General features: G+C 46.8%; 1 protein-coding gene across 3 annotated transcripts in view; it reads right to left on the bottom strand.

The window, feature by feature from the left end:
* Window positions 1–25114, bottom strand: part of FHL1 (four and a half LIM domains 1) — a 60420-nt gene that overhangs the window by 23889 nt on the left and 11417 nt on the right. The window contains exon 1 of one of the 3 annotated variants that reach the window (XM_081846804.1): window positions 6921–7073. The exons of the other annotated variants lie outside the window; for them this stretch is intronic. Coding sequence (XP_081702930.1) covers window positions 6921–6942 — 22 coding nt within the window. The 5' untranslated portion in view covers window positions 6943–7073. Of the gene's footprint in view, window positions 1–6920; window positions 7074–25114 lie in introns of those variants that run through there. 3 annotated transcript variants of the gene reach the window in all.

Genomic DNA, 25114 nt, shown 5'->3' on the forward strand with positions numbered 1-25114 from the left:
AGAAGATAAGACTCCCTGGAAAAGACCCTGATGTTGGGAAAGATGGAGGGCACAAGGAGAAGGGGACGACAGAGGACGAGATGGTTGGACAGTGTTCTCGAAGCTACCAGCATGAGTTTGACCAAACTGCAGGAGGCAGTGGAAGACAGGAGTTCCTGGCATGTTCTGGTCTGTGGGGTCACGAAGAGGCGGACATGACTAAACAACTCAACAACAACAATTTTTCTCCTACTGATAGGGGACCCACTTAAGGACTCTAGACGGGCTTTTGGGTACCCCATAAGGGGAAAAGGAGCAATGGCATTTTTTTAATAACATGTCGTGACCCAGCTGCTCTATGCAGAGTGGGATGGCCTGTTTTGCTTCCTAATCCACAAAGGAACACATTGCTTCAATGGCTGGGACGCTGTCTTCCCTCCGACTTGCCAAAACTTCCAGCTATGTTAACCTCGACCTGTCTCCTATTCATCAGGCCAGCTGCCACCTCATCCATCAAGAGACAGAACACAGGAGACAGACAGACTCCCAGGGTTTCCCCAGCAGTTCACATTCTTGGCCAAAATTGCTTTGGATGTTGGTCTTCTTTCAAACAGCCTTAGATCCTAGATTCAGGTGTTTTGGAATTTAAAGTTCAACAACAGATCGACAAAGTGAGACAGATTGCCAGAGAGCACTTGCTGCGAGACAGACCCCAAAGAGAAAATAACAGAATGCTATCACATACAGCTCCCAAGTTAAAACAGTTCAACGCCTCAGAGATTTGCAACCTTCCTAGACGGCGACAACAACTCCTCACCCACAATCATACCTTAACACGGACACAGGTACCAGAGCCTGCAATAAACCCAGGTGCCAACTTTGCTGCCACTCACACCCAGACGACACCATCGCTGGACCCAACAATGCCAAACATCCCATCTCAGGCCTATTGAATGGCTCATCTTCGAATGTTGTGTATGCCATCAAATGCCATCAAATGCCATCAAATGTCATCAAATGCCATCAAATGCCAGCAGTGCTCTCTATTGGACCAACAGACCAAACCCTGTGCCAGAGGATAAATGGGCATCACTCCGACATCGGGAATTGCAAGGCAGAGAAGCCAAAAGGAGAACGCTTCCATCTTCTGGGACGTTCAATACAGGATCTCCAAGCAGCTGTATTATTACAAAAGAATTTCAGATAGAGACTTGAAAGAGAAGTGGCTGAATTGCAACTTATCAACCAGCTGAAAACTATGGAGAGACCTGGCTATTTTTGGCACCCCTGATTTTTCCTGCAGGACTAATTGCAGTTGTTCACAGTCGCCAACAGGTTAACCATACCCATTGAGTCCTACTACTCTTCAGAGAAAACCCCCGCCCCACCTCTATATATCGGGGTCTGGGGACTCCCCTCCCTCTATATATCAGGGTCTGGGGACTCCCCTCCCTCTATATATCAGGGTCTGGGGTCTCCCCTCCCTCTATATATCAGGGTCTGGGGTCTCCCCTCCCTCTATATATCGGGGTCTGGGGACTCCCCTCCCTCTATATATCAGGGTCTGGGGACTCCCCTCCCTCTATATATCAGGGTCTGGGGACTCCCCTCCCTCTATATATCAGGGTCTGGGGTCTCCCCTCCCTCTATATATCAGGGTCTGGGGACTCCCCTCCCTCTATATATCGGGGTCTGGGGACTCCCCTCCCTCTATATATCAGGGTCTGGGGTCTCCCCTCCCTCTATATATCAGGGTCCGGGGACTCCCCTCCCTCTATAGATCAGGGTCTGGGGACTCCCCTCCCTCTATATATCAGGGTCTGGGGACTCCCCTCCCTCTATATATCAGGGTCTGGGGTCTCCCCTCCCTCTATAGATCAGGGTCTGGGGTCTCCCCTCCCTCTATATATCAGGGTCTGGGGACTCCCCTCCCACTATATATCAGGGTCTGGGGACTCCCCTTCCTCTATATATCAGGGTCTGGGGTCTCCCCTCCCTCTATATATCAGGGTCTGGGGACTCCCCTCCCACTATATATCAGGGTCTGGGGACTCCCCTCCCACTATATATCAGGGTCTGGGGACTCCCCTCCCTCTATATATCAGGGTCTGGAGACTCCCCTCCCACTATATATAAGGGTCTGGGGACTCCCCTCCCTCTATATATCAGGGTCCGGGGACTCCCCTCCCTCTATAGATCAGGGTCTGGGGTCTCCCCTCCCTCTATATATCAGGGTCTGGGGACTCCCCTCCCACTATATATCAGGGTCTGGGGACTCCCCTCCCTCTATATATCAGGGTCTGGGGTCTCCCCTCCCTCTATATATCAGGGTCTGGGGTCTCCCCTCCCACTATATATCAGGGTCTGGGGACTCCCCTCCCTCTATATATCAGGGTCTGGGGACTCCCCTCCCTCTATATATCAGGGTCTGGGGACTCCCCTCCCTCTATATATCAGGGTCTGGGGACTCCCCTCCCTCTATATATCAGGGTCTGGGGTCTCCCCTCCCTCTATATATCAGGGTCTGGGGACTCCCCTCCCTCTATATATCAGGGTCTGGGGTCTCCCCTCCCTCTATATATCAGGGTCTGGGGACTCCCCTCCCTCTATATATCAGGGTCTGGGTACATCTGCTTCAGTGTATCTGAAGAAGTCTGCCTACGCACAACAGCCAAGTGTTGTTCTTATTATTGACTACAAGTATTAAGAAGATGTCAATCATGGAGGCACAGGTCTGTAATCCTTTTTTAGGAAAAGGTTCAGCTTTGCTGGCATCCTCTCAATATGGACAAGCAGAGGAAGGTTTCCTTTTGGGAACCATAAAATCACCCATCTCCTACTACCCTTCTGAGAAATACCCCACCCCACCCTCCCACTACATATCAGGTCTGGGGACTTCTGTTTCACTGTATCTAAAGAAGGGCGCCTGCACACAAAAGCTTCGACCAAGAACAAACTGAGTTGGTCTCTAAGGGGCTACTGGACAATTTTTTAATTTATTTATTTATTTCAAACAGCGTTAGATCGGGACAGAGACCCAGATCTGACACATTCCTCTCTGAAGCTCTCACAGCTACAGGTTCAGGTGCACAAGCTCAGAACAAGAGAAGTAAGCAAGCAGTGGAGCCGCACAGAGCACCTCCTCCTAATGACAGCCAAGGAAAACCAATGTGTTCATGGCTAACTTGTTTCTGCAATGTTCTCTCTGGCACGTACCCCACCCGCCTGCCCTCCAATCTAAATATAGGCCCATGACCCCATTGTTTCATGAGTCGCTTGCCCTTTCACTCAATTACCTGGATTTGGTCCAGCTCTATACCAAGTATTTTGTGTCGTGGCAACAGTTTGTGGAGCACATTCAACAAGCAGGAGGGAGTGGAAACTGATAAGCAAAGAGCTTTTTGGGGGGGATTCGCTAATGTCTCTGGATAGACGCGAAACGATTTCTGCAGCCTCCGTCCGTACGTCAGCAGGCAAAGTGGGATTGAAGCATGAACAGCAAATGCCAGTGCTACAGTGCAGGAGCACAGCTAGGGCGAATGAGACCAAAGTGCTTATGGAAGTCAGAGACAAGGGGCTAAGCTGTGAGCCCTGCCAAGCAAGTGTTAAAGAAAATTCTGGGATGAGACTCTGCTCAACAGCCCAGCTTGTTGGGGAGCAAGTCCCCCATGGGTCCATGCGGTCAGTAAAAGAAGGAAATTCCAGGCAAGTAATTTGGAGCAAAACAGCAGTCAGTAGACTTTGATCCCTTATTGTTGTGTGACAGGTTCAAACGGCAGTAAGAACCCTGAGCATTGGGGCGACATTGACTTTTTAAACAGTTCACACAGCATCATCTATACTTCATTGCTACACCACTAAAACTGTCAGAAAGGGGAGGGTTACACAAGTTTAGCATAGACAGATATGTCAAGGCAACACCCAAGTATAAGATTAGCACAGGCAAACATGTCTCAAGTACCAACCACCCAAAAGTACAATAGAACTTTCTTTGCATGTCTGGAGCCTGAGATAAGTTTGGTGATAAGATTTGGCTTCCCTTGGCCAACAATCAGCTCAGCAATTATCACCTCTGGCATTTCCTGGGGTAGGAGGTGTGTATACATGTCCCCAGGCTTGGGGAGGTGGAAGGGGAAAGAGTCCTTTTTCCAAGGGCAAAATAGCGTTGAAATGGAGGAAACTGGCAAAGGAGTTGATGTTATATGATTTTTTAAAGCTGGGCATCTTCCCTGAGCTGTCAAGTCAAAATGATACATTCAGGCATAAAATTTGTAACATTTAACAACTTTAAAGATGTGGGGGGCACCTGTCATTTCCGTAAGAGAAGTTAACACCCTTTCTCTCGCCCTCTGCCTCAATCTACCTGATCTGTAATATGGACCCAATAACATCACCCTAGGAAGCCGCTTGGTTCCAGGTAAGGATATTTGTCCACCAAGCGCCATACTCAGAAAGGCAGCAGGTCTCGGGGGTTTTCGATTCACCTGCGACCTCAGGTGTTTTAAAGTGGTGGTCCCAGGGGTCTAGCTTGGAGCTTTCCTGCATGCAAAGTTTCTAAGGCAATTTTTTTCTGTACCACCCTGTGTCCCAAAGGCATCATTGCGCCTAGAGGCCAATCTCCCTTCAGTAGAATTTCGAATCTGGCACAGGACATTTAACTTCCGGCTTCACCTATACTCAAATCCCCCCAGTGTAATATCCCTAGTGCTGCAAGATTGTCCCAAGAGCGCCTGGACTCAAATGGTCTATCCAAAACTTCACTCTTGAGGTTTTAGTAAAGCAAATAGTCTAATTTGTCTACACCTAAATGATATAAATGATCACTGCAGATGGTGACAGCAGCCACGAAATTAAAAGACGCCTGCTTCTTAGGAGAAAAGTGATGACAAACCTAGACGGCATCTTAAAAAGCAGAGACATCACCTTGCTGACAAAGGTCCATATAGTTCAAGCTCTGGTTTTCCCAGTAGTGATGTATGGAAGTGAGAGCTGGACCATAAAGAAGGCTGATCGCCGAAGAATTGATGCTTTTGAATTCTGGTGCTGGAGGAGACTCTTGAGAGTCCCATGGACTGCAAGAAGATCAAACGCATCCATTCTGAAGGAAATCAGCCCTGAGTGCTCACTGGAAGGACAGATCCTGAAGCTGAGGCTCCAAGACTTTGGCCACCTCATGAGAATAGAAGACTCCCTGGAAAGCCCATGATGTTGGGAAAGATGGAGGGCACAAAGAGAAGGGGACGACAGAGATGGTTGGACAGTGTTCTCGAAGCTACCAGCATGAGTTTGACCAAACTGCGGGAGGCAGTGGAAGACAGGAATTCCTGGCATACTCTGGTCCAGGGGGTCATGAAGAGGCGGACACGACTAAACAACAACAAAATTTAAAAGAATGGCGGCCAAGGTGTTTAATGGAGAGTCTAAGCAGGGACAATGCTGTACCTGAAGCTTATCTGTGCCCTGCCTCCTGCTAAAAGAATCTGGCAGTTGTTTAGGGTCCAATCCATATTATAAAAATAAAAATAAAAATAAAAATAAAAATAAAAATAAAAATAAAAATAAAAATAAAAATAAAAATAAAAATAAAAATAAAAATAAAAATTTATTATTTATACCCCACCCATCGGCTTCCAACAGAATATTAAAATGAAGTTAGTGATATTCTGCTTAATTGCCCTTTACCAGCTCTTATACTTGCTTATCCATACCATCTCCAGCTTCTCAAAAGATTCCGTCAACAGGGTCTCCGGAAATTTTTACATATCACTTGGGAAGACAGGCGAACTAATGCCAGCGTACTGGAAGAAGCAAAGATCGCCAGTGTTGAAGCAATGATCCTTTAACATCAACTTTGGACCAGTCATGTTGTGTATCTCCTTCCAAAGCAATGACTCTCTTCCGAACTTAAAAATGGAAAGTGTAATGCCAGTGGTCCACAAAAGAGGTTGAAAGATCTCAAGGCAATTTTTAAAAAATGTAGTATAAACACTGACAACTGGGAAGCACTGGGCTGCGAGAGCTCCAGTTGGAGAACAGCCTTGACCAAAGGCGTCCTGGGCTTGGAAGACACTCAAACTTGGGACGCGAGGGAGAAACGGGTGAAGAGGAAGAAACGCTTGTGATCAACTCCCACTCAGAAACCAATGTCCCCACTGTGGATCCAGAATTGACCTCCACAGTCACTTATGGACTCATTGTTAAAACCTTGTTTATGGAAGATCTGACTCAGCTACGAGGGATTGCCAAAGATGAAGGAGAATAAGACCCCTCCCCACGAGCATCTCTACCACGCTCTTGCAATACTGAAGGGTTTGGAATGTTTCAGGGAAAAACAGGACAGAAACACTAACAGACACCCACAGCATGAAAGTAAAGCAAAGGAAATGTTTGTGCAAGGGTCCTTCTTGCAGCAGTTAGCAGAACCTCTACCCACTAGGGCGGTTCATAAAAACTTTTTTTAAAAAATGCCTTCTCCAAAGGTTTTATCTTACTACACTAGGGATTATATAGCTATTTCTGAAATTTCAAGCATATCAGTTAATATCTTGACCCTGCTCCACTGAATTGACATTTCAGCCTTCACGATATAGGAAAATGGGCAAGTAAACAGCTATTTTTGTGGAGGAGGGTCAAGATATTAACTGATATGCACGAAATTTCAGAGATCCCTAGTGTGGTTAAGATAAGACCTTTGGAGAAGGCATTTTCAAAAAAAAAAAGCTTTTTATGAACCACCCTACTGCCTACCCTGGAAGGAATATCATCGCACAGAGGGTCTCCTTATTTGTTAGAAAGCACACACACACCCCAAGGCTCAAAGGAAGAATTTCCAGCACAGCAAAATCCTGTTGAAAGAGCAAGCCAGCCAGCCAGATCTCTTGCCCGAAGCACAAAAGACAATGAAATGCCATATATATATTTGGGGCGCAGAGGAGGGTTACCTGCGTGCCTGTGATAAGCCATCCTTCAGCGAAGACCAATTCCCAACTAGCCCTACTTTAGGAGCTCGGCTGGTAAGAGCTCTCCCAGTTTGAGAGTTCAGGGAGGCTATTAATATTGGGGGGGGGGCACCAAGAGATGTCCACACCCCTTTGCCCAGGACTGGTGGCCCTCATCCCACGGAAAACATTTACCATTTTAGGTGATCTCAGGGGAGAAGAATAGAGCACCGTCAACAGGATATAAATACCTGCCCAGCTACTTCAGTCTCTGAAAACGTCCAAAATGCTGAGTAGCCCCTGTAGGAATCTGAGCCCTCTCGGGGGGGGGGGTGTGCATAATTTCAGGATATTTTAAATGGCTGTCTTTTTAATCTTTTGTTGGAAGCAGCTCAGAGTGGCTGGGGAGAGCCAGCCAGATGGGCGGGGCAGAAATGATAAATTATTATTATTATTATTATTATTATTATTATTATTATTATTATTATGGTTCAGGCTGAGCATCATCAGGCAACTTCACTTCTGAGCTTCTGTGAGTCCTCTGTGATTATCTGGAAGTGGTTGTGTTATATTGTGAAATTAAACGTTTGTTGTTTGATTTCTTATGTAGAGCAGACTTCCTCAACCTCAGCCCTCCAGATGTTTTGAGACTACAATTCCCATCATCCCTGACCACTGGTCGTGCTAGTGGCTAGTAGGCCATAAAAATCTGGAGGGCTGAGGCTGAGGAAGCCTGATGTCAAGCATTTTGAATGCTGTTTAAATACTGTTTTATTCACAGGATGGGACTCTTTCTGAGAGTCCTGCTTCCAACAAATGTAACCTGTATAAACTAACTGTATAAACTAACTCAGGGGTCAGCAAACTTTTTCGGCCATGAGCTGGCCCCCTGTTCCTCAGACCTTGTGGGGGGGCGAACTAGATTTTGGGGGGAAAAATGAACGCATTCCTGTGTCCCACAAATAACCCAGAGATGCATTTTAAATCAAAGCACACATTCTACTCATGTAAAAACATGCTGATTACCGGACCATCCGCAGGCTGAATTGAGAAGGCGATGGGGCCGCATCCGGCCCCCAGGCCTTAGGTTACCTACCCATGGGCTAACAGTATAAACTATATAAACTAACTATATAAACTAAACCTCTTTGCAACCTTAATACCTGAAACTGTGAGTGTCCCAAGGCATTCAGCTTGCTTGCCTGCTGCAAATTTTAGGTACTGCAAATTATAATTACAGCTGGTATCCTAAATGTGCCCTGCTCCCTTTCGAGGTAACTTATACACAGACCCAGGCACAGCGGCAAAATCAGGGATAAATGAAGGCACAAAGCCAAAAAGGAGAGAAGAGAAGACAAGAGATTAGGCAAAGATGGGAAATTGCTGATAAAGTAGAAGAAGGAAAAAAGGATAATATGATGTTACCCATAGGATCTAAAGTTATGTATATGAGATTGGGGACTAAGGACCACGTATTATGGCCTCTATGGAAAGGATCATTTGTGACAGTTGGAGGATGGATGGTGGCTAAGAGGTTGAGGTTGGATCCTGACCACTCTGGCCAGGCAGGCTGCGGGCAGGGGGGCGGTCTCCGCCTGCGTCCCAGATGGAGCTGCCCTAGACACAGAATGGACCTGCGCAGCTGGCCCTTCAGGGGCAGAGTTGTCCCATCCAGGACTAGGGAGTCCCCCACACCAACCCGCCCCCTGTCCCCCCAAAACAGTACTTCTGTCTTGCCAGGATTCAACCTCAATCTGTTAGCCACTCCTTCAGGTCTACTGGGCTGAGCCCATTGAGGGCTTTCAAGGTCAGCACCAACACTTTGAATTGTGCTTGGAAACGTCCTGGGAGCCAATGTAGGTCTCTCAGGACTGGTGTTTTATGGTCTCAGTAAGACTTTATTTTACAGAAAGGTTCAACCTCACTGGCATCCTCTTCAAATTGACCCGCAGAGGAAGGTTTCCTTTTGGGAAGAATGAAATCCTTGTTTACAGAAAGGTTCAGCCTGCCTCGCCAGCATCCTCTTAATACACTTTGAATTGGGCTCGGAAACGTACGGGGAGCCAATGCAGGTCTCTCAAGACTGGTGTTATATGGTCTCAGCGGTCCCAGTCCCCAATCTGGCTGCTGCATTCTGAATTAGTTGCAGTTTTTGGGTCACCTTCCAAGGCAGACCCATGTAGAGTGCATGGCAGTAGTCCAAGCGGGAGATAACGAGAGCATGCGCCACTCTGGGCAGGTAGGGTCTCATCCTGCGTCCCAGATGGAGCTGCGCTGGACACAGAATGGACCTGTGCCTCCTTGGGTCCAAGATCACCCCCAGGCTGCGCAGCTGGTCCTTCAGGGGCACAGTTGCCCCATTCAGGACCAGGGAGTCCTCCACACCAGCCCGCCCCCTGTCCCCCAATAACAGTACTTCTGTCTTGTTAGGATTCAACCTCAATCTGTTAACCGCCATCCATCCTCCAACCGTCTCGGACACTCACACAGGACCTTCACCGCCTTCACTGGTTCTGATTTAAAAGAGAGGTAGAGCTGGGTATCATCCGCATACTGATGAACCCCCAGCCCATCCCAACCCCCCTGATGATCTCTCCCAGAAGCTTCATATAGATGTTTAAAAGCATGGGGGAAGAGGCACCCAACAAGTGAGAGCCCAGGGGTTCCCCCACACACACTTTCTGGACACGGCCCAGGAGGAAGCAGCCGAACCACTGTATTACAGGGCCCCCAGCTCCCAGTTTAGGTATGATTTCCCTTGCTAAGTAGTTCTTAAGGCTATTGAAATATACAGTAATTTTCTAAGCTCTGTTGATCCTTATAATTTCGGTGAGTAAAGATTTCTGAGCAAATTTCCCTCTTCTATTTCACTGTTGTAAAAAAAGTGCTGTAAGGAGGAAGGAGTGGAACCACTGCAGAACAGGGCCCCCGGATTAATCGCCTTCCATACATAGCTGCTTCTTATTCTTATTACTTACTGATTTATCACCTCCAGCGCCTATGTCAGGCATAGGCAAACTCCAGCTGTTTGGGGACTACAACTCTCATCACAGGACCAGTGCTCAGGGATGATGGGAGTTGGAGGGCCAAGTTTGGCCATGCCTGTCTTAAGGAGATATACTAGATAGCAGCTCAAACAGCTGTACAGGGCTCTTTAGGTTAGTACCAACACCTTGAATTTGGCCGGGAAGCAGATTGGCAGCCTGTGCAAACCCTGAAGACAAAGGGTTGGATGCTGGTGGCACTTGGACCCTAAAACAACCTAGTCGCGAGTTCTGCACCAGCTGCAGCCTCCAAGTCCACCTCAAGGGTCTTCTTCTTTGGCGATCCCTCATAGCTGAGTCAGATTGTCTTCCATCAACACGGATTTTAGCAGTGAGCCCATAAGTGACAGTGGAGGCCAATTCCGGATCCGCACGCCCTTCCACAGTGGGGTTTCTGGGCGGGAGTTGATCCCAGTGAAGGTTCTTCCTCTTCACCCGTTTCTCCCTCGCGTCCCAAGTTTGAGTGTCTTCCAAGCCCAGGACGCCTTTGGTCAAGGCTGTTCTCCAACTGGAGCTCTCACAGGCCAGTGTTTCCCAGTTGTCGGTGTTTATATAGTGGTACCTCGGGTTAAGTACTTAATTTGTTCTGGAGGTCTGTTCTTAACCTGAAACTGTTCTTAACCTGAAGCACCACTTTAGCTAATGGGGCTGCCTGCTGCCACCATGCCACTTGAGCATAATTTCTCATCCTGAAGCAAAGTTCTTAAGCCGAGGTACTATTTCTGGGCTAGTGGAGTCTGTAACCTGAAATGTATGTAACCCAAGGTACCACTGTACTACATTTTTGAAATTTGCCTTGAGATCTTTCAACCTCTTTTGTGGACCACCGGCATTAAGCTTTCCATTTTTAAGTTTGGAATAGAGTTGTTGCTTTGGAAGGCCACATGACTGGTCCAAAGTTGATGTTGAAGGGTTGTTGCTTCAACACTGACAGTCTTTGCTTCTTCCAGTACACTGATATTAGTTCGCCTGTCTTCCCAAGTGATGTGTAAAAATTTTCGGAGACCCTGTTGATGGAAACTTTTGAGGAGTTGGAGATGGCGTTGATAAGTGGTCCATGTTTCACAAGCATATAGTAAAGTTGGTAGTACCATAACTTTGTAAAGAAGCATTTTGGTTTCCTTCAAATATGCCAGATTAATAAATAACCGGGTATAGAATGCACTTCTGTATTGAAGAGAAATATATCAGGTAATGTCTGAATGTAAGATTATGGAGAGTAGTGATTAATGGATATTCATGAGTTTATACATTAATGCGCTACAGATATATATATATATATATATATATATATATATATATATATAACGTTCTTAAATCAAATGAAGAGGTTATAATACCTTAATAATAGTTGTCTGGTATATAATGTTATGTACAGTCAGCTCTTAGGTATTATGTAAAATATACAGGTATTATGATATATTAGGATATTCATGGGGTAAATATATAATGCAAAATTAAACATATATGTATTATGTCTTATACATTGGATAATGTATGTATAATATTTAATGGGGTAAATCAGTTAATGTACTATATACATAATAGTATTTAGATCATCTGCTGGTGACAGTTTGCCCCTAAAACAACCTAGGCACCTGTTCTGCTCCAGCTGCAGCCTCCAAGCCCACCTCAAGGAGCGCACTGCAGTAATCCAGCTTTGAGGTTCCCAATGCATGGCGAGTAACTGTGGCCAAGCTCCACGGCTCTGCAGGAAAAAATAAAAATCACCTTCCACCAAGAAGGTTGGCAGGAGAGGAATGGAGCGGAAGGGGCAGAGTTCTCTCCCAACGTGGCAAAGCCAAGAGATGCAGGTGCAGAAGGGGTGGGGAGGCCGCCCACTCTCTTTCTGGCCTGCGTCAAATTATTTCGCCGCCTTTGTCTTCCAAGTGAATTGTTAAACAGGAAAAAATAAAAAAATTGTCCAGTAGCCCCTTAGAGACCAACTCAGTTTGTTCTTGGTCGAAGCTTTTGTGTGCAGGCGCCCTTCCTTAGATACAGTGAAACAGAAGTCCCCAGACCTGATATGTAGTGGGAGGGTGGGGTGGGGTATTTCTCAGAAGGGTAGTAGGAGATGGGTGATTTTATGGTTCCCAAAAGGAAACCTTCCTCTGCTTGTCCATATTGAGAGGATGCCAGCAAAGCTGAACCTTTTCCTAAAAAAGGATTACAAACCTGTGCCTCCATGATTGACATCTTCTTAATACTTGTAGTCAATAATAAGAACAACACTTGGCTGTTGTGCGCAGGCAGACTTCTTCAGATACACTGAAGCAGATGTACCCAGACCCTGATATATAGAGGGGAGTCCCCAGACCCTGATATATAGAGGGAGGGGAGTCTCCAGACCCTGATATATAGAGGGAGGGGAGTCCCCAGACCCTGATATATAGAGGGAGGGGAGTCTCCAGACCCTGATATATAGAGGGAGGGGAGACCCAAACCCTGATATATAGAGGGAGGGGAGTCCCCAGACCCTGATATATAGAGGGAGGGGAGTCCCCAGACCCTGATCTATAGAGGGAGGGGAGTCCCCGGACCCTGATATATAGAGGGAGGGGAGTCCCCAGACCCTGATATATAGAGGGAGGGGAGTCCACAGACCCTGATCTATAGAGGGAGGGGAGACCCCAGACCCTGATATATAGAGGGAGGGGAGACCCCAGACCCTGATATATAGAGGGAGGGGAGTCCCCGGACCCTGATATATAGTGGGGGTGGGTGGGTGGGGTTTTCTCCAAATGGTCGTAGGACTCAGTGGGTATGGTCAACCTGCTAGCGACTATGAATGACTGAAAAAGCAAGGGATGGTATGCAGATGACCCAAAATAGCTTTAGCATATGCAATGAGACAGGAATCCAATATCTCTATTCAGACCAGGTCTCTCCATAGTTTTCAGCTGAGTGATAAGTTGCAATTCAGCTACTTCTCTTTCAAGTCTATTTCCGAAATTATTTTTTCAGAAGACAGCTGCTTGGAGATCCTGTATTGAAACTGTTAAACAGAAGGCTGTGTTCACCTACAGCTGGCATCCCCAACCTGCAGCCCTACAACTTGGCCTACAACTCCCATTTACAGATAGGTAGCCGTGTTGGTCTGCCATAGTCAAAACAAAACAAATTCCTTCCAGTAGCACCTTAAAGACCAACTAAGTCAGTTCTTGGTATGAGCTTTCGTGTGCATGCACACTTCTTCAGATACACTGAAACAGAAGTTTCCAGACCCTTCTATATAGTGAGAAGGTGGGGAGGGGTATTACTCAGAAGGGTGGTGGGAATGGGTGATTGGCAGATAGCTGTGATGAGCCTGTTGACGACTCTTAACGACTGCAATAGGTCTTACAGGAAAAAGCAAGGGGTGAAAAGGTGAAAAATGGCTTTGTCATGTATAATGAGATAAGAATCCAATGTCTTTGTTCAGACCAGGTCTCTCCATGGTTTTAAGTTTGGTAATAAGTTGCAATTCAGCAGCTTCTCTTTCCAGTCTATTTCTGAAATTCCTTTGTAATAGAACAGCTACTTTGAGATCTTGTATAGAATGTCCTGGGAGATTGAAATGTTCTCCTACTGGTTTCTCTGTCTTGTGATTCCTGATGTCCGATTTATGTCCGTTTATTCTTTGGCGTAAGGTCTGGCCTGTTTGTCCAATATAGAGAGCTGAAGGACACTGTTGGCATTTTATGGCATACACAATGTTAGACGATGAGCAATTAAATAGTCCCGAGATGGTATGTGTGATGTTGTTGGGGCCAGTAATGGTGTTGTCCGGGTGTATGTGGCAGCAAAGTTGGCATCTGGGTTTATTGCAGGCTCTGGTGCCAGTGTCCGTGTTAGGTCTGGTTGTAGTATTATTGTGGGTTAGGAGTTGTTTAAGACTGGGTGGCTGTCTGTAGGCAATGAAAGGTCTTGTCGGTCAGTTGGTTTACGGTATAAGGTGGTGTCTATGCGCCCATCCTGTATTTTTATAGTAGTGTCCAAAAAATGTATTTCTTGCATAGATTGATTCATTGTTAGGTTGATTGTGGGGTGAAAATCATTGAATTTCTGGTGGAATGTGTTCAGGGTCTGTTGACCATGTGTCCAGATGATAAAAATATCGTCAATGTATCGCAGGTACAAGAGAGGTTTGAGTGGGTAGGAGTTTAGGAAACGTTGTTCTAAATCTGCCATGAAGATGTTGGCATACTGTGGGGCCATGCGGGTGCCCATTGCTGTGCCGCTGTGCCGTTGTACAGTACAACGCATCATCAGAGATCTACAACCTCTCCTGGACAATGACAGTTCTCTTTCTCAAGCTCTGGGAGGAAGACCTTTCATTGCCTACAGACAGCCACCCAGTCTTAAACAACTCCTAACCCACAATAATACTACAACCAGACCTAACACGGACACTGGCACCAGAGCCTGCAATAAACCCAGATGCCAACTTTGCTGCCACATACACCCGGACAACACCATTACTGGCCCCAACAACATCACACATACCATCTCGGGACTATTTAACTGCTCATCGTCTAACATTGTGTATGCCATAAAATGCCAACAGTGTCCTTCAGCTCTCTATATTGGACAAACAGGCCAGACCTTACGCCAAAGAATAAACGGACATAAATCGGACATCAGGAATCACAAGACAGAGAAACCAGTAGGAGAACATTTCAATCTCCCAGGACATTCTATACAAGATCTCAAAGTAGCTGTTTTACTACAAAGGAATTTCAGAAATAGACTGGAAAGAGAAGCTGCTGAATTACAACTTATCACCAAACTCAAAACCACGGAGAAACCTGGTCTGAACAAAGACCTTGGATTCTTATCTCATTATACATGACAAAGCCATTTTTCACCTTTTCACCCCTTGCTTTTTCCTGTAAGACCTATTGCAGTCGTTAAGAGTCGTCAACAGGCTCATCACAGCTATCTGCCAATCACCCATTCCCACCACCCTTCTGAGTAATACCCCTCCCCACCTTCTCACTATATAGAAGGGTCTGGAAACTTCTGTTTCAGTGTATCTGAAGAAGTGTGCATGCACACGAAAGCTCATACCAAGAACTGACTTAGTTGGTCTTTAAGGTGCTACTGGAAGGAATTTGTTTTGTTACAACTCCCATGATCCCTAGCTAACAGGACCAGTTGTCAGGAATGATGGGAACTGTAGTCCAAAACATCTGAGGTTGGGAATGCCTGACCTACAGCCTAAACCAATTCTGGGCTTCGGCCTTGGAACGTTTCCTTCAGAGTGCTTCATTGAACTCGCACAAGTTGCTCTCCATCAAGGTTTAAGCTCTGTTTTCCCAATCCGTGGCTTTGCACGGTGAGTATGTGTTGTGTTTTCCAAAGCTTTTCCTCAGCCTTAACGCTCCTGCCATAAATGGGAAGGGGGTGGGAGAACGGATGAATGGTGGCATTCTCATGTTTCCTCCTGTCACTCAACGCTGCTTAAAAGGGCCCCCGCATGGATGAACTATTAGTCACGATCACCAAACAGATAATTTCAGTGGCAATCAACAGCAAGCAAAGAAGGGCATCAGAACCTCACTTTGGGGTAATGTTTCATATGAAATTGGCATATAAATTCCTTAATGGGGAGGCAGCCCAACGAAAGGGGCAAGAGGATACAGAAATAATAAAATGCAGGGCTGGAGGCAGTAATGTTTCTGAGCACCAGACGCTAGAAATTGCAGGAGGGGACAGGATTCTTGTTCTGAACTAGTTGTTGTTGTTGTTGTTGTTGATGATGATGATTTATGGTTTCTATCCCGACCATCTGGCTGGGTTTCCCCAGCCACTCTGGGTGGCTTCCAATGGAAGGTTAGAAATACATGAAAACATCTGTCATTCACACTAAACAGGGCTGCCTTCAGATGTCTTCTAATCGTTCTTTATTCCTTTGACATCTGACGGAAGGGTGTTCCACAGGGCAGGCACCGCTACTGAGAAGGCCCTCTGCCTGGTTCCCTGTAACTTGGCTTCTAGCAGGGAGGAAACCGCCAGAAGGGAGAGGGACCAGGGTGGAGACGCTCCTTCAGGCCTACTGGGCCGAGGCCATTTAGGTCAACACCGACACTTTGAATTGGGCTCGGAAACTTCCTGGGAGCCAACGCAGGTCTTTCAAGACCGGTGTTATGTGGTCTCGGTGGTCCCAGTCCCCAGTCTGGCTGCCACATTCTGGATTAGTTGTAGTTTCCAGTCACCTTCCAAGGCAGCCCCACGTAGAGCGCATTGCAGTAGTCCAATTGGGAGATAGAAACTAGAGCATTCACTACTATGGCAAGACAGTCAGCGGGCAGGAAGGGTCTCATCCTGCATCCCAGATGGACACAGAATGGACCTGCGCCTCCTTAGGTCCAAAATGACCCCCAGGCTCCACACCTGGTCCTTCAAGGGCACAGTTGCCCCATTCAGGACCAGGGAGTCACCCCCCCCCCACACCTACAACAGGACTTCTGTCTTGTCTGGATCCAACCTCAACCTGATAGTCATGACCCGTCCTCCAACCACATCCAGGCACTTGCACTCGACCTTCACTGCCTTCCTGGTTCCGATTTGAACGAGAGTCAGAGGTGTCCCCCCCAAAACCCCTCCCCAAAACAACAACTCTGGGGAACCCCACTACCTACCCACCCCAAAAAAGCTCAACAACTCTGGGCACTTTGCGATAAATAAAGGGGTTTGGGCACTCGGTCTCGAAAAGTTTTGCCACCACTGGTCTAGGCATGCATAGGCCACCTTCGGCCCTCCAGATGTTTTGGCCTACAACTCCCAAGATCCCTATCTAGAAGGACCAGTGGTCAGGGATGATGGGAACTGTAGTCCAAAACATCTGGATGGCTGAAGGTTGTATATGCCTGGTCTAGGGTGAAAGTTGTCGCTTTTTTCCAAACATGCTTTGCCGCGAAGCGGCCAAAACCTTCCCATTTTGTGTCCCTACATCTCCGACATTTCCAAATAAAGCTTTCTCCCTGTGGCTTCTTCTCTAATGACTAATACACTGGAAACCTCTTCCGAGGCCCCGTGCTTATACTTCATTCTCATTTGGAAAAGTGAGCCAAGTCTCCATTTGTCTCCGTTTTATTACACTTGCCAGGAACTGATATACAACACCAGGCTTCCTCAACTTCAGCCCCCCTGCTGTTTTGAAACTATAATTCCCAGCATCCCTGACCACTGGTCCTGCTAACTAGGAATGATGGGAGTTGCAGCCCAAAAACATCTGGAGGCCCAAGGTTGAGGAAGCCTGCACAACATTATCAAACCTATAGTTATATAAATCCAACTAGCATGCCCAAAAGATTCTTCTGCAGAAGGAAACTAGATTGATTTTCCTGCTTGATTCTTTGCATCCCTCAGGTTTAAATACAGAAATAGATTAGAATTTTTATGAGTCATCATTAATATCTTGACATACAATGGATAACCTTAAAAATCTATGTTGAATCTGGTGGTTTCAAAGGGGTCACTTTAAGACAGGCACCCCCAACCTTTGGCCCTCCTGATGTTTTGGACTGCAATTCCCATCATCCCTGACCACTGGTCCTGTTAGCTAGGGATCATGGGAGTTGTAGGCCAAAACATCTGGAGGGCCGCAGGTTGGGGATGCCTGTTTTAAGAGATTAAAAAACTTTGCTGTAGATTGCTGCCACCTGTAACAAGAATTAACACTGTGTCTCTCTAGAAAAGTAAACATAGGATTACTGTTTGTTTACTGTGGGATCCGCCATGTCACTTGTCCCACGTCTCTGATACACAAAATATGGTATGGAGATCCATGCGTGTTATGTTTTATTTCTTAATTTGTTAAAAAAAACTACAGGCAGCCCTGTTTAGGGAAGCTTTTAATGTCTGGTGCACTATTGTATTTTAATATTTTGTTGGAAGCCGCCCAGAGTGGTGGGTAGAAATAATATATTATTATTATTATTATTATTATTATTATTATTATTATTATGTATTATTTAAAGTATGCATGGTTGACGAAGCCTGTCAAGGCGAAACAAGGTGTTATTCCGGGAATCCTTGTCTTAAGTTCTTTTGTGTGATACCTGCATACAGCAACTATATTTTGCAAAGGCATATGTTAAGATCTTTTGTATCTTTTGTCTTATACCTGCATACAATAACTATACTTTGCAAAGGTGTACGTGGAACCGTACAAATAAAAAGTTCATTTTCTGTGAGTACCGCTTCTTAAAGTTGTCGCATCTGACACTTGTATTCGTAAAGACGTACTGTATGTGGAACACAAAAAAAGCTTCTATTTGGACATTACGTATGTAAGAAATGATCTATTTGTATTTCCTGTTCAGAATGGTGGTTTTTAATTGCTTCTACTTAATTTGATAATGTGAATAGAGGTATGTTTATATGATGTATAAAGAATTCATATAGTTAAACACAGTCAGGAACTGATACACACCCATCAAAATTAGTTTTATTTCCCATTGGGCAGCGGCCGCAGACACATTGCAGGCTCAGGATTCTCTCCCAGCCGATGTGAAGCAATGTGGCCTTTTCTGAAAGTGAGCCTCCATGGTTTTACTAGCGCTCTTTGCCTCAATTTTCCTTGGTGCCTTGTCTCCTTCCTTAGTTCCCCGACTGGTTTCTGATACACTTTCCAACATAGCCCCAAAGCAGTTGCTTTTGCAATACCACCAACTGCCCCAAACAGAGGGTTGTGATGAGGATCAAGCTGAAGGGTGCAAGGAATCTCCCACCTTTAAGCCTTTAAGGTGGGAGTGAGGGGGTTAAATTGGTAACGATGAAATGGGCACAAGATATAGGACATCATGTACAAATGGAGGGTTGGGAAAAGTTACGGAGAATGAATTTAATATTCACTGATTGCATACTAGGGTGGTTCATAATTTATTTATTTATTAAATGCCTGCTCCAAAGGTCTTCTCTTTCTACACTAGGGTTTATATAGCTATATCTGAAATTTCATGCATCTCAGTTAATATCTTGACCCTGCTCCACTGAATTGACATTTCAGCCTTCACAACAATATAGGAAAACGGCTATTTTCATGAAGGAGAGTCCCTAGTGTAGTACCTTTGGAGAAGGCATTTTCAAAAAAAGTTTTTCATGAACCGCCCTATTGTACGCTGCTAAAAGATAATTATATGAAAATGTTGTATAGAGGGTATATTACAGGGTTAAAAAATCACAGAGTTAAAAACTGGCAGTGATCTACCCCCTTTTGGGGGGTTCAGGTCAAAGCTGTTGAGCTTCTTTGGGGCGAGCTTGTGATCTATGACAGAGGTCCAGTGATCTAACGGTAGATCACGATCTGCCTATTGGGCCTGCCTGTAATATAGGAAGAAATTATTTGATCCTAAACTTATCTCTTGAAGAAAGTGCATCTAAGGCCCTAAGCTTCAGCTGACTTTGCCCCCTAGACATAAATCTGGCACTGGCGAAGACCGTAATACAGGGGTGAGCAAGCTTTTTCGGCAGGGTCTGGTCCCTCAGACCTTGTGGGGGGCCGGACTAGATTTTTTGGGGGAAATGCCCCACAAATCACCCAGAGATGCATTTTAAATTAAAGGACACATTATACTTATGTCAAAACATGCCCATTCCTGGACCGTCCGCTGGCCGGATTGAGAAGCCAATTGGGCCAGATCTGGTCCCCGGGTCTTAGTCTGCCTATCCATGGCATAATAGAAGGGAGGGAAGAAGGAAGAAGGAAAGCACAAGGCTTGGAGGAGGAGTCAAAGCTGCTGCTGAATTATGCCCCCAGCCAAACTCTCTTTGGCAAACACCTCACAGCGAATGGTCAGGGATGTTCCGTCTCAGCAACAGGTGGGATTGGCCAAAGCTAAAGAGAATTTCAGACCTGAAGGTTCGCAGAGAGGAGAAGCAGATGGCAAACATCTAAAAGGAACTGGAAAATCTCTCTCTCTCTCTCTCTCTCTCCTTCCTTCTTTCCTTCCTTCCTTCTCTCTCTCTCTCTCTCTCTCTCTCTCTCTCTCTCTCTCTCTCTCTCTCCCCCTCCCTCCCTCCCTCCCTCCCTCCCTCCCTCCCTCTCCCTCTTCTGTGATGGGAAGAGCCCCTGGTTATCAAACCTTCAGAGGTACAGAAGGGGCACTGGGGGGAAAACTACGCAGCTTTCTCTCCTGATCCACCACAGCTCAGCTGTGAAGAGAGCAGAATCGCATTGAATGAGTTGCTCATGACTCCTTGACCTAACCTACCTATCATCTATCTATCACCTATCTATTGATCATCTATCTATCTTATATCTATCTATCATCTTATATTTTCTATCTACAGTGGTACCTGAAACTGTTCTTAACCTGAAGCACCACTTCAGCTAATGGGGCCTCCCGCTAGCATCGCGCAATTTCTGTTCTCATCCTGAAGCAAAGTTCTTAACCCGAGGTACTATTTCTGGGTTAGCGGAGTCTGTAACCTGAAGCGTCTGTAACCTGAAGCATCTATCATCTATCTATCTATCTATCTATCTATCTATCTATCTATCTATCTATCCATCCATCTATCTATGCCAGTGCAGGATTTAAGTATGAGCTCAACAAGCTGTAGCTTAGGGCCCCACTCTCTCTCAGGACTGGTGTTATATGGTCTCTGCGGCTGCTCCCAGTCCCCAGTCTGGCTGCCGCATTCTGAATTAGTTGTAGTTTCTCGGTCACCTTCCAAGGCAGCCCCACATAGAGTGCATTGCAGTAGTCCAAGCGAGGGATAACCAGAGCATGCGCTACTCTGGCAAGACAGTCAGTGGGCAGGGAGGGTCTCATCCTGCATCCCCAGATGGACCTGCCCTGGACACAGAATGGACCTGCACCTCCCATGGATCCAAAATGACCCCCAGGCTGCACACTCGGTCCTTCAGGGATACAGTTGCCCCATTCAGGACCAAGGAGTCCCCCACACCCAGCAGCCCCCTGCCGCCCCAAGAGGAGTACTTCTGTCTTGTCAGGATTTAACCTCAATCTGCTCTATCATATAAGGAAGGAAAGTGGGTACAAACGGCTCTTGGGGGGGGAATTCCCACCCTCCACGCAGGTATCAAAGCAGAAGTTTGAAACAATGTCCGCCTGCTGCAGCATCATCCATCTCTGTCCAATACATCATTTTCACTGGTAATAATAATAATAATAATAATTTATTATTTATACCCCACCCTCCCCAGCCAAGGCCGGGCTCAGAGCGGCTTACAAGCAATAATAAAAACAAGATGAATGATTACAAACTTAAAAACAAAATAAAATACAACATTAAAATAATGGAACTTTAAAATATTAAAATGTAGCCTCATCGCAGGAGGAGAAGGAAAAGAAGGGGGGGAAAGAAAGAAAAAGAAAAAAAGAGAGAGAGAGAGAGAAAAGAGAGAGGGAGGGAGGGAATCAAATTGGCTCCAAGCCAAAGGCCAGGCGGAACAACTCTGTCTTACAGGCCCTGCGGAAAGAAATCAGATCCTGCAGGGCCCTGGTCCCATGAGGCAGAGCGTTCCACCAGACCGGAGCCAGAGTTGAAAAGGCCCTGGCTCTGGTTGAAGCCAATCTGACTTCCTTAGGGCCCGGGACCACTAGGGTGTTGCTATTTATGGACCTTGAGGCTCTCCGTGGGGCATACCGGGAGAGGCGGTCCCGTAGGTACGAGGGTCCTAGGCCGTGAAGGGCTTTAAAGGTCAAAAGCAGCACCTTAAATCTGACCCTGTACTCCACCGGGAGCCAGTGCAACTGGTAAAGCACTGGGTGAATATGCTCCCATGGCAGAGACCCCGTGAGGAGCCTCGCTGCAGCATTCTGCACCCGCTGGAGTTTCTGGGACAGCTTCAAGGGCAGCCCCGCATAGAGCGAATTACAGTAGTCAAGCCTGGAGATGACCGTCGCATGGATCACTGTGGCCAAGTCGGGGCGGGAAAGGTAAGGGACCAACTGCTTGATGCGGCGAAGGTGGAAAAATGTCGCCTTGGCTGTTGCTGTAACCTGCGCCTCCATGGAAAGGGAGGCGTCAAGGATTACACCCAAACTCTTAACGGAAGGCAATGGCACTAATTGGGCCCCCGCAAGAGAAGGGAGTTGGTCCCTCATCCCCATGCCATCCCGACCTAGCCATAGGACCTCTGTCTTCAAAGGATTTAGTTTCAATCGGCTCCCACGAAACCATCCAGCCACAGCTTCCAAGCATCTGGTCAGTGTGTTCGGGGTCGAGTTGGTGTGGCCATCCATCAGCAGATAGAGCTGAGTGTCATCAGCATATTGGTGACAGCCCAGCCCAAAGCTCCGTATAATCTGGGCAAGGGGGCGCATAAAGATGTTAAAAAGCATCGGGGAGAGAATTGCGCCCTGCGGCACTCCACACACCAAGGAGTGGCGCGACGACATTTCCCTCCCTAGTGCCACCCTCTGTCCCCGACCAGAGATAAAAGAGCACAACCAGTTACGGGCTATGCCCTGTATCCCCACGTCTGCGAGGCGGTGGTCCAGAAGATCATGATCGACCATGTCAAAGGCTGCTGACAAATCTAAAAGGATCAGCAGTCCTGACCCGCCTCGATCCAGTTGTCTACGGAGATCATCTGTTAGGGCGACCAGAGCCGTCTCCGTCCCAAAACCAGGACGGAAACCGGACTGAAATGGATCTAATGCCGATGTTTCCTCCAGAAACTTACCAAGCTGTTCAGCAACCGCTCTCTCAATTACCTTACCCAGGTATGGAAGATTTGAAACTGGGCGGTAATTGGATAGGTCTAAGGGATCTAATGAAGTTTTTTTTAAGAGTGGACACACCACTGCTTCCTTCAGTTCCCCTGGGAATGTCCCCGTGTCAAGGGACAAATTGATAATTTCAACCAGGGGGGTCCGCGCAACATCTGGACACTCCCTAATCAGCCAAGACGGGCACGGATCAAGGAGGCAGGTGGTGGGCCTACCAACTTGGAGGAATCTATCCACATCAGTAGGGAGTATCCGATTGAAATGGTCCAACACTGGACCTGAAGTCAGTTGACTTTATCCCCTTTACCCCAAAGGGATAAACCAGCAGGAATATTTTGGGGGCAACTGGGATGGCAATGGTCACATCGTGTCTGTCATTCATTACAAAGGCAGACAAAGCTTTTTGAGAGCCCTGAACGTCAAGATCCTATGGGAAGGATTAAGTGGAAAGGTTACCCTGCAAACAGTCGGCATGGCAGCCGAAGCGAGCCAAATGGTGTTCTAAAATGAGCTGCCGGGCTGCGAGCCACTAAACAGCCCCACAAGAACATGCAAATATTTTGTTCCAACTTGAATAATCGCGTTAATCCCTTTGTCACGCAGCCAACCTTAGAGCTTAGTTTCCATGGTGTTTGGAAGACAACTTGGCACACACAGAAGGAGGCAGCAAGATGAAATGTTTGGCCTCCCATAGTTGCTGCTACTCAAAATAGAGCATGAAGGACCCGGTGTGCAGCCTGGACACCATTTTGGACTCAGAGGTGTTCATGAAGGCACAGGTCCATTCTGTGTCCAGGGCAGCTCCATTTGGGACACAGGATGAGACCCTACCTGCCCAGAGTGGCGCATGCTCTGGTTATCTCCCGCTTGGACTACTGCAATGCACTCTATGTGGGGCTACCTTTGAAGGTGACCCAGAAACTACAACTAATCCAGAATGCGGCAGCCAGACTGGGGACTGGGAGCGGCCCCTGAGACCACATAACACCAGTCCTGAGAGACCTGCATTGGCTCCCAGGACGTTTCCAGGCACAACTCAAAGTGTTGGTGCTGACCTTGAAAGCTCTAAATGGCCTGGTAGAGGAAACTTTCCTCTGGTTGTCACTATTAAGAGAATGCCAGCAAGGTTGAACCTTTCTGTAAAATAAAAGTTTTAAATCAAGTCTCACCAAGGCCATATAACACCAGTCCTGAAAGACCTGCATCGGCTCCCGGGACTTTTCTGGGCACAATTCAAAGTCTCAGTGCTTACCTTGAAAGCCTTTAACGGCCTCAGCCCAATAGACTTGAAGGAGCATCTCCACCCCGGACACCGGGGTCCCTCTTCCGAGGGCCTTCTGGCGGTTCCCTCCCTGTGAGAAGCGAGGTTACAGGGATCCAGGCAGAGGGCCTTCTCGGTAGTGGCACCCGCCTTGTGGAACGCCTTCCCATCAGATGTCAAGGAAATAACTATGTCACTTTTAAAGGACATCTGAAGGCAGCCCTGTTTCGAGAAGTTTTTAATGACTGGTGTTTTAATGTATTTTTAAACTTCTGTTGGAAGCTGCCCAGAGTGGCTGGGAAAACCCAGCCAGATGGGCGGGGTAGAAATAATAAATTGTTATTACTACTATTATTACTATTACTATTATTATTAGACTGAGCTAGGGAGGCCATGTTCTGACCCCCACATCTCTGGGGCTGCAGACCAAACTGCATCATTTTCAATCTGGAGATTGATCAACAACAAAAGTGTGGATTCTTCTCCCTGTCATCCTCTTTGCAGTTATTTTAACTGCATGCCAGGAACTGTGTCTGCTTGGCTGGGACCCCGACATAAGCTTCTGTGATATAAATCACATTTTATTTTTATGCAGCTTGTCTGGCCGGCTTGCTATGCAGGCAGGTCAAAGGCTGGGCAGGGCGCCAGGGCAGAGGTTTCCCAAAAGGTCTTCATTGCATTGCAGTGAACATGCAGCCCTCACTCTGCGTGTGCCAACTGGGGGCCCTGGCACAGCCCTGCCCTTTTATGGACCTTGGTTGTCTCGTCTGGGACCCCTAAACGTATTTTTATTGCATTTCTCCAGCGTTCAGGGCAAGGGGTTTTCTGTCCACAGCAGGAATCGTAAGAGCCATGGAGTTTTTGGGGGGATGGCAGGTCAGGGCCGTCTTGACCCAGGGGCGCAAGGGGCGTGGGGCACCTGGGTGCCAAATTCTGGGCTGCCTAATCTCTTAACTATCTACCTGTTATGAAAGAATCAATCATTTTGATCAAGCTAGAAAAACAAAAGGCATCTATATATAGTAGGGCGGTTCATAAAAAAACTTATTTTTTAAGACCTGCTCCCAAGGTTTTATCTTACTTCACTAGGGATTATATAGGTACCGTATTTTTCGCTCTATAACACGCACCTGACCATAACACGCACATCGTTTTTAGAGGAGGAAAACAAGGGAAAAAACATTCTGAATGAAACAGTGGATGTAT

Source organism: Podarcis erhardii (genome assembly GCF_964252035.2).
Source record: "Podarcis erhardii genome assembly, chromosome: Z".
NCBI classification, from domain to species: domain Eukaryota; kingdom Metazoa; phylum Chordata; class Lepidosauria; order Squamata; family Lacertidae; genus Podarcis; species Podarcis erhardii.